We start from the raw sequence: 10,494 nt of genomic DNA, 5'->3' as shown, positions 1-10,494 counted from the left end.
TAAAGGTGTGTAAGACTTCATTTCATTTCATTTAATGTTTGATAGGGATAGATACAGTTTACCTAGATTGCTTTACAACTATCCAATGCTAATTTCCAAATGCTCGTCCCAAGAGGGTCTTTAAAATAACAGAGCTTGCAGAAACAGCATTATGACTTATGACTGTATACATACATATTCATACAAATACAAACCTACCCCCCTCACCCCGCCTCCCACCCCACCCCTACACATAGCTACATGATTGATTGCCTTTAAGAATTCCTTCAGTCTTATTTTAAAATGTTGACAGATGCAATATAGTTGTAAAACTTGCGATTTTTATTACACATTTAATGGCATCTAGCGGTGTTGTCGCAGATTGCAACTCCCTTGCTTTACCCTTATCTTCCAAGCACAAAGGAGAAAATGTGTTTCGTTTGTCCCTTCTGGGCTAGAAACATGGTGGTTCAACATGGTGGACTCCATGGAAGGCGACTGAAGGTATAAAAGACTTATTCTAAGGTAACAAAACACAAGACTTTATATATGCAGGCAATACATAATATATACTAATTAAAACACAGTTATGCATATTATATTAAATTTCTGCCTATAGATGCACCTAAATGTTACACACAGGACATTTAAATAACAAGAATAGGCAGGCGCAACTGATTCACCAATGCAAAAAATCTTAACACATGAGCTCCTTCTTTATGTTAACATTTGCCATATACCCCTGCACAGTTGACAGTTCTCCTTAGCACTGCATTTTGAGGTCCAAGAGGTCTGGACCTTTTCATCCAAGACTTCTGTTTTGGGTTGTTTTAAGTCATATTTGTAGCCTCAGTAACATCATTAAGTGCCCCTGTGGACATGTTATCAGGTAGGAAAATAAAAACAAGGTAATCAAGACAGAGTTTATCTTGATCTCCCTGTAAAGATGTGCCATGTGCTCCTGCTTGCCGCTGAGTGCCACAGGAAAGTTGAAGGAGATAACAATATGAATGAGTGACGTCCGGCTTTCATGTAATAAATACAGTGTTTGTGTAGGCCTGCATACAAGAGTACATACATATGTTGGATAACAACATTTTCCCCAGGGGTTATTTATCATATATAGACCATAGAATTTAAACGTATAACGTTTTTTAAATCCAATTTAATATATTTTACAATTAATAACACATGTATCACAATTTACTGTGATATACTGTAATTTGGTTTCATTATTTTCTTTACTGAAGCACCTTCTCTGCTTTTGTGTAAGTGATCTTAGAGAGACAGAAGGAAAAGAAGATGCAGAGACATCAGATTGATGGATCTTTAGCCTGCAGGAAAACAATTCGGTCTACAACCCCCACGGCTGCAGCTGGACTTCGGTTAAAAATTTGCCCTGGTTACCGACCTCCTCCTGCGGGCAGGAATTTGGAAGATATGTGATATGTGTTTGGTTTACTGCTCCATCCTGCCGTCTGCTGGTCAGTCAGAAACATTTCAGTCTTATAGTAAACGAGCCATAAAACCAATATCAACCTTAACAACAGGACCAGGAAATACATCAGTTAACCAATATTATGCAGCTAAATCATACCATTTGTAACATATATAGGTTTAATTGTGGATAAGGAAAAGGGCATCTGCTGAAAAACCAGGAAGATAAAATAGATTTAAAAATGTTTTTGTGTGCAATTTCAATGCAAACAAATTTACTTAATTGGAATTAGAGTAAAAATGTTGAAAATAAATCTAAAAACTTTAAAGAACTTAAAAATGTCTGTAAAACATAGCAGAAACACAGTGCTCTCACCCAGGACACAAACATAATCTCATAGATAATGATTATAACTCTGTGGTCTCACCAGCATTCAGTGTGATGGGCTAATTATATACCAGTGGCTTTGACACTTCTTGATTTTCCATCAGGTGCCAGTAAATAAAGAAGAACAATGGGGATGACTGTGCTGCGGTCAGCCTGCCGTTCCCACATCGCTGCCAACATGAACGCAGCTATTGAATTGAGAAGGGGAAGGAAAGTGCTTCTTTGTTTGGAAAGATAAAGCTGCAGCATGTCTGCTCGGCCAGAAAATATACTGTGCCACCTTCATAGACAAACATGAATCTCTTTACCGCTCCAACTCCCAACACACCTAACCACATAATAAACATAGATTCACGAACACCCTTAACATTATAACAATAAATGCACTTTTACTAAAGCAGCTGGTGGCCTAATGTAAGGTTGACTACATAATCTCTGCATTTGTTAAAATAAAAGATTACAAGGTACAATAAAATATAATATTTATTATAATAGATAGATAGATAGATAGATAGATAGATAGATAGATAGATAGATAGATAGATAGATAGATAGATAGATAGATAGATAGATAGATAGATAGATAGATAGATAGATAGATAGATAGATAGATAGATAGATAGGCAGAAACTCAAACTACTATAACTGTACTCTGTTTCTACACTGTGTTCAGACTTGGAGATAATAAAACTGTTGTTTAGGCCCACTTTTCCACTCAGAAAAGTGGAATCATCAATCAGTAAGGGAATCTACAAAGAATGGCAGGTTAGTGATGGGATTAATAACTGATGGGATAGAAAAGAAGAGAACAGAATAGTGTGAGCTCAAAAGGAAGTACAACAACCATTAAAAGAAAAGCAAACATCACTTCCTTATTCAGAGATCAAATAGGGATAAATATCTCTACGAATAATGATGACAAGAGATTATACAATTCCAACGAGCAGAGCACATAAAACAGTTCAAAACTCCTTTTTAAAACCCCCAAAGCCCAACCTAATGGAGCCAGCTCTGTATCCCACACGGTGCCAGCACCAGCACACAGCTGTCAGGCCTCAGCTGCAGCCCGGCAGGTTGTGGTCTTTAATTTATGGAGTTGATTTGACAGAAGTTTCACCCTGAATGGAAAGAGGGAAAGACGGAGTAGGCAAGAGGATGAGGTTTGTGGTTCTGTGTTTTTATCAGCGTGCTGCAGAGGCAGGAAACACACACACAAACACACATCTCACATGCACACACATGCATATTTGCATGCTTGGACACACACCTACCTCCCCTGCACGCCAACACACACGCACACACAATATGGTAATTTACGCTGACAAGTTGTTTTTCTTTCCTGATGGGGAAATAAGTAAAACAGAATAATGATATATAGATCAAATCAGATGCATCTGGAGTCAGCTCCTGTAATCTAACAATGTTAGTTTTCGCTTTGCTATAATTTGTGCATCTCCATTTTCTTTGTTTCCATGATGTTTCCAGCTCAGTGTTTATGCCTGACTGCCACCACACTTACCCAGACTGAAAGGGGAACTTCAGGAGCAAGTCAGTTGATATTTAAAACTGCACGCCTGAGATAAATGAACTTCTCAAAAAGCCTGTGTTTATTTGAACAGCAGGGTTGGCTTTGTGGGTGAAAAAGCGCAGGCAGGGTTTAACAGTGATCACCACATTATTAACCATTAACCTTTACAATCACATTTATCTGAAGCTGATGTGTTTATGGCATTCTGGTCAATTGGAAATTCAAATAGTCACCACTTCTATTTTAATTTGGCTCTTACACACCTGTGAAGTGCTGAGCTTGTCTGACCCCAACAAATGTCAACAGATGCATTTAAAATGTTTTTAAATGCATCTTTCAAGTACAGTACAATAAACTTCTGTTAAAATCCAAGCATGCATTACAAATTTAAAAGGTAAATGCAAAAGAAAATAGATGTAACAAACGTCTCTTTAACCCTGAGCCAAGAGAAGAGGAACAAAGTTTGTTGTTTATAAGATCCGAGAGGATTTTTTAATGAGGGATGCAAAAGCTTTTCAGTGTTGCTTTTGATTAAATATTTTCCTTTGGACAATAAAATATATATAAGTTACATTTTCTGACAAAACTATGCAATTATAATTTTTTCAGATTTAAAAAGAAAATACAGTCATATTAAATGACACTGGAAAAAATATAGTATGAGATAATTTGGGCATTTTCCATTAAAGTGGAACATAAAATTAACATTTTTATATTTTTATTAGCAGTAAAAAATTATTCAGATCCTTTGATTTATTTAAGTTGATGGTTAACCATTGTTTGCTCATTTGAAAAGGACTTTTCATGCAAATATGCATTCACTTTACTTTAAACAAACGATCACAGTCAAACATTTCCTGCAATTCTATAGGATCAAATTTCAATTTACAGAAAAGCGCATTATTGGACAGTAACCGATTATAGATGTGTATATTAGACACGTATCTCGCCCGGTATGCAAATTCTCAGGTCTAAAATTAGTGATATTCCTGGATCAAGTGTGCAATAAAAGAGGTTTTTCTTGTTCGTAGATTGTGATCTCAACTATGAGAGAGAGTGTGATGCTCAGATGTGTATCTGATCTGTTCTTCCAAAAAAAGAAGAAGTGTAGTGCTGCAGTACATCGTGACGTTCGGCACATTTAAATTGCCCGGCCTCTCTACCTGGATGAACAGTGAACAGGTATTGGAGGTCTGCAACATATATATACCTGTCCAAACACTGTACACCTGCACTACTGTGGCAGTGTTCACTTATTAGGACAGAAATGACCTCAACTGAAGGCAGCACTCAGACTTACAAGATGGTGAGTTGGAGGGAGGCTAAACATTGATTAAATTTTTATTATAGTTATTTTGGAAGAATTGGTCTTGCGTTATTATTTTTTATACTTATTTAAAAGTAAAAAGTTAAGAGAGAAGGTTAATGTTTTCCCCCCTGTGTCTATGTATTCTAGCCCACCTTGGACAACGACATCAACCAACACTTCCAGGATGCAATTGATGTGATTCAACAGCATTCAAGTAATTCCTATTACGATTCAGGTACAGTAAATCTCTCGGAAATCTTTAAATAAAATTAATAATTAATAACTTCTCCTATATTAATTTCGTATTTATTTCCTTTTAATGCATGATTTTATGCTTAGAAATCTACAATTTTCCTCTCTTCCATCATGTAAAGACAGTAATTTTGATTGATTTTTATCACTTTAAGAAATGTATTTATACTTGATCTGGATAGATTGACAACTGACGTGTAAATTGTTGGAACTTATCATCTTTTTTTCTTTTCAGATTGCCCATATTATGAGACTCTGGGTACCCAGCAGCCATCGCTGCAGTGTCAGATCTCCTGCTGCCTCGTCACACACCCGTCTGATGTAACACCTCCTGCATATGACTGGAATGACGTGGCTGTAAGTGTATTAGAAAATAAATTCTGTATTTGTGTGTCTGAAAACGAGGGAAAAGATATAGAAGAAGGATTTTTTTTTCTTTCAGCAGCAGTCTTGGCCTCAAGTCATCCCTGATGTCTCCTTGGGTCGCTCTGTGCAAAATGAATCACCTCACTTCTACTCAATCTTACCACCACAAAGGAACAGCAAAGGTAAATCAGTTCAATTATTTTTTTAATAACTTTTTTTTCTTCATTTAATCACTAAAACAAGACCAATTTAATCTCCTCAGGTCGTAAGAAGCTCAGACTTTATGAATACCTCCATGAGGCTCTGAATGACCCCAACATGGGTGACTCAATCCAGTGGACAGACAGTGGCAGCGGCACCTTCCACTTTATCTCCAAGAACAAGGAGAAGCTGGCAGAGTGCTGGGGCCAACGCAAGGGCAACCGCAAGACCATGACCTATCAGAAGATGGCAAGAGCTCTGAGGAACTACAGCCGCACCGGTGAAATCATGAAAGTGAGACGCAAACTTACTTACCAGTTCAACCCAGACATCCTGCACAGGCTCGGGTCTGCACAGGTGCCCGTGCACCTGCCCTGCCACCCTGCACCGGAGGAGGTCCACACCCGGCAGCAGAACCCAGCTGAACAGAGCTACTGCGGCTCTGCAGCGGCAGACTGGCACGGCTGGTACGGACACTACCAGCTGCAGGAAGACTATGACCTGGCCTCCAGCTTAACTTCACACAGCATAACCAAACTCTGAGTTTGATCACAGAGAGGAAAAAATCTCTTAAAAGTTTGAAAAGGTTTCTTAAAGACTGTTTTCTTTCTGCTCTGACACTTTCTGGGTCCAAAAAACAGTGACACTCTTCAGTTTAAACACTCCTATTTAAGCATTTTGTGTTCCATATAGAGATTTTACTATAAATTAATCTGTAAATACTAAAAATATCAGAGAGGAAATTCTGTAAATGAGAAAAACGCAGCCAATGCCAGTACATCTTTTAAGATAGTGTAATGGGTGGACATTTCCAGTCAGCATACCTGCATTTAATAAAAAACTAATTAAAAATGAAAATCTAATTAAGATCTGAGAGCAAATTAACAGGTTCTTAACAGTTCTTTCTTATTTCTGCTGTCAAACCTTCTGGGCCTATATTTAGTCAATATAGACCGAGTGAATGTTGTTACATGTCTTGCAATAATTTATTATGTTTACATAATAATTTTTCTTTGTGGATTTCTACACTTCAAACATGTTATATATTATACTTTAAGGATATTGTGTAAATAATTATAAGTACTTTGAAACTACAAAATCTGGGTGAGAAAATGATCAAAATTGATCACATAATCTAGTTTTATTTGACATGCAGCTGATGCTAGCACTGATGCTAGGCCTACTTAAATATGATTGAAGACTTGAAGATTTAAGAGTCTAAAGAGTTAAATGTTATCTTTAAAAAGTAATTGATTTTAAAAGGTTTTACGGAGCCAACTTCAATCAGTAAAACACATTTTTGTACTTAGCCCTAAATATATTTTCTAATGTAGAGGAAAACAACTTCATTATGTAAGATTTACCCCAGAATCTAAAAAATATAGGATGTACAAACACTATAGACACACTGATTTGACTCTAGTGTATAAGACAGTGGTAAAGGTAATAAAGATTTTATTTAAAAGTTGTTTATGGCTCCTGTTTTTACAACAAGCAACCAGTAATAAGCATTCTGTGTAATCACATGTAAATGTTGACAATTTTCTTGATAAAGAAAGAAAGAAAAAAGAAAGACAAATTATGTTTGTACAATTATTATATTTATGTATGTAAAATAAATGTGTTTTTTTATTCAACTATTCTCGAATTTGGTGTAATCTTTTGAGTGCAACTAATAAATCAATCTGTGTGCTCTCACTTGTGTTTGGTTTTACTGACTTGATAACTAACTGTAGCCACACTCTCGTCCTTTGTGCAAACAAGAAAACACAAAAACATAAAGACTGTGCTGAAAGATTTGGCACCGTCTCCATTGTAGTGAAATATTACAACCATCACGTTACAAAATCTGAAATTAAGACACATCCTGTGAGGAAAAATATGGCAGCAAGTGTGTTTTTCCTGAAAAGACAGCATTTTGTATAGATGCTGCCTCCAGGCCAGGTCTTATCTGGTTCAGCGGGGAGGATGTGGTCAGTGCTGGGAGGCTTTGTTGATGGGTTGACTGGTGCTGGTGTTGGGGCTTTGTGGGATGGAGGTCATTGTTCCTGTGAGTCCGGGGTGTAGAAAACGTCTGGTGTTATGCAGAAAGCCCGTTCCTGTGGGGGGTATAATAAGAGTCAGGGTACTTAAGTGTCTCAAAGTCAGTTTTGTGAAATTCTCCCAAACTGCAAGGACTGTACTGCATTAGAATCAACTTCATCAATGATGGTAAATAGTAGACTGATTGCAAGGATGACACTGGAATTTGGACACTGGAAAATTATGCAATATTCAAGGCTGATTTTGAATTATTTATCTTTATCAGAATTCTTTCCAGGAGACTCAGTCTGATTTGGAGGTGATCTTAGAGTTCCTGGAGGAGTACTACAAACAAACCACTGGAGAAAATGGTAAGAAAAAAATCTGTAAATCTGTAAATTATAAAACTTAAAGACTAATTTTGCTCTTAATCTTTGAGTACTTTTTGCTTTTTATAGTGGATAAGGTGCACTGGACTGCAGACAAGGAATCATGTGAGCAGCGCTGGATGTGTTATGAGCCACTTGTAAGCATTAAAATGTTCTTTTAGTATACACAAGACACTTGCATACTACATGCAGTAAAATGTGCACATGCGAGTTGGCTTTTACAGCTGTTTCGTATTCTGCAAACGGTTGATATTCTTTATTTTTCTCCATCATTTCCTTGATCAAAGAACATCAAACCTGCACTTCAGCCTTTGCTGGCACAGGATGGGCAACCAACTCTGAGCCAAAACACAACAGCAACATTGTGTGAGCGTGGGTCACTGCCAAACTTTGTATCAACAAGACAACCAACCAAACCCACACTGGTGGGGAGTGGTGAGTTCTCCTTTTTCTGGTCACTAGATACTGTTATTGGCCCGGTTGCTAGTAGCCTAAGGGAAACAATACCAAGAGAGCAAATAAGAGACCTTCCCTTTACTGTAAAAAACAATGGAGCTGTGCATGGCTTAGCTTAATAGGTGTTTTTACATATCTATCAGATAACCACAGTGTTTACAGCTTTACCCTCTCCTCTAAATGGCGCCCCATCATTGAAGAGATTTTCTGGGAATTGTTGTATTTAAGGAAATGATTAACCATAACCAACACTGGCTGTTTCAGTGTGGCACAGCTGCCATTATATTCCCTAAATCCTCTAATCCTTTAAATCTGTGATGTGTCATTCATGAACCGGTCAGCTCGTAAATGATGGGAGCAGCTATTTTCTTTTTTCTTTCTACATATCACTTTGGTACCAAAGTATGATTTAAGTATGTTGCGCCAGTCGCCAACATACAAAACAATATATAGATATACTATAGTGTATGTTGTAGTACATTAAATAATTTAAGTGATATATGTGCACACATAACAATTGTAGGTCAAAATATTGCTAAATCTGGGTGAATTATAAAAGAAGCACTAAATGAAGAGCTGTTCGGGAGCCAAAAGAGCCGTTATTCCTGAGCTAGCTCCATAAAAAGTGCCATCACTATTTTAAACCCCTGTGAAATCTTCATCACGCCACTTACTGTTTGCTCAATGGTTGCAGGTAGAAAGGTGCGACTCTTTCACTTCCTGTTTGAGATGTTGGAGGATCCCAACATGGCCCACTGTGTGTACTGGGTGCCAGCATCCACCGGCGTCTTCCGCTTCTCCTCCACGAACAAGGACCAGGTGGCGGCACTCTGGGGGCAGAGAAAGGGCAACAAGAGGCCAATGACTTACCAGAAGATGTCACGTGCCCTCAGGAACTACGCCCGGTCTGGAGAGATCTTCAAGGTGAAGAAGAAGCTCACCTACCAGTTTGGCCGAGACACCCTGATGTTACTGCAGAGGTGTCATCGAGGAGATTCGTAATGTAGGCTGGATTTTGTGCAGCTCATATCATCTCATATAAAACACTGGTAAGAATGTTTTTTGAAGGTACACCAGCCATTAACTGGAGGCTTATTAGCATGGATATTAGCAGAATATTGACTCTTTATTAGTCTCTATAAAGCACTTATTAATGTTTTGTTTTGTATGACCATATTTAACAGTTAGGCCATTATCTAAGCGTTTTCCCTCAATAACTTCCTAATTACTGCTTATTGATAGTAAGTAAGGAAGTTACAATATCCGTATGGGCCTTATAAGGTGGTAATACCATAAGAAAACTCATTCTCTCTTAATAACAACCAATAAATGTGCTTATTCTTGTGTAAGAAAACACAAATCTACAAGAGTTAATACTGTCCTTGTCATAATTCAACATACAACAACTTTCTTACTCACTATCAGTGAGCAGTAATTTGACGACTGTTTGGGAAAAACTCCTAATTAATGACTTAGTAGTTGCAGAATATGGTCATGCAGAATAAGGCATTGATACATTGCTTTATAATGACTAATAAAGAGCCAATATGATACTAATATGCATGCTTATAAGCAGATAGTTAATGGTGACTATGTGTATGTTTTGCTAACATAAAATCCCTAAATGTGCTCTTTTTTTTCTCTGACTTTCCAACATGTTTCCACTATAAGTGTGACAAATCACATTCACAAAACAGTTTGAAGTTTGTACATGCATTGAGTTTGTGGTGTAAATAACACTAAATAATTAAATCAAAATATTTTACTCATGACAGCGGCGTCATCATTTTATTGTATTTTTATTATTGTTGAATGGGGACAATGCACAATACTTTTATTGTACCAGATACACCTGCAGTCCAATGGGTGGAGGCCACCAGTGATGTGAAGGTTGGTGAAGTAAATGATAACATCAGTAGTGGTGAATTAAACATGACACAACATCAATATCACAATGAGAAAAAAAAAGAAGGACAATACTAGTTCCCCAATAGGGCGTAGGTTACCATCAGTGACATAAACGTCATAAAAATCCACAATTAATCAGTAATTTTCCAACCAGACACATCGTATTATTGCTGCCTAATATATTAAGTAAAAGATCTGAGGTAGTTCTTTCATCACCAGTTCACAATTTTTCTAGATTTCTGCCAAAAACATTTTCTCC

The 10,494-nt window shown here is 37.3% G+C and overlaps 2 protein-coding genes across 3 annotated transcripts; both read left to right on the top strand.

The window, feature by feature from the left end:
- Positions 1 to 4,510: 4,510 nt before the first annotated feature.
- Positions 4,511 to 7,158, top strand: spic (Spi-C transcription factor (Spi-1/PU.1 related)). 2 transcript variants are annotated; one of them, XM_051392825.1, is made up of 5 exons: positions 4,511 to 4,638; positions 4,789 to 4,876; positions 5,129 to 5,250; positions 5,339 to 5,441; positions 5,522 to 7,158. In XM_051392825.1, exons 1-5 carry the CDS (start codon positions 4,600 to 4,602, stop codon positions 6,001 to 6,003), a joined length of 834 nt encoding a protein of 277 aa, XP_051248785.1. In that variant the 5' UTR covers positions 4,511 to 4,599; the 3' UTR covers positions 6,004 to 7,158. The 2 variants fall into 2 exon arrangements, with proteins under 2 accessions (XP_051248785.1, XP_051248784.1); XM_051392824.1 differs by having other exon boundaries at positions 5,336 to 5,441.
- A 92-nt stretch (positions 7,159 to 7,250) lies between these two features.
- spi2 (Spi-2 proto-oncogene) lies at positions 7,251 to 10,092 on the top strand. Its single transcript, XM_051392827.1, has 5 exons — positions 7,251 to 7,671; positions 7,769 to 7,853; positions 7,941 to 8,008; positions 8,159 to 8,306; positions 9,022 to 10,092. The coding sequence occupies exons 1-5, from the start codon at positions 7,666 to 7,668 to the stop codon at positions 9,327 to 9,329; spliced, it is 615 nt and encodes a 204-aa protein (XP_051248787.1). The 5' UTR covers positions 7,251 to 7,665; the 3' UTR covers positions 9,330 to 10,092.
- The last annotated feature ends 402 nt before the right edge of the window (positions 10,093 to 10,494 follow it).

Source organism: Dicentrarchus labrax, unplaced genomic scaffold (assembly GCF_905237075.1).
Source record: "Dicentrarchus labrax unplaced genomic scaffold, dlabrax2021, whole genome shotgun sequence".
Taxonomy (NCBI): domain Eukaryota; kingdom Metazoa; phylum Chordata; class Actinopteri; family Moronidae; genus Dicentrarchus; species Dicentrarchus labrax.
Note: the sequence above shows the minus strand (reverse complement) of the source record. Positions and strands in the feature narration are given on the sequence as shown.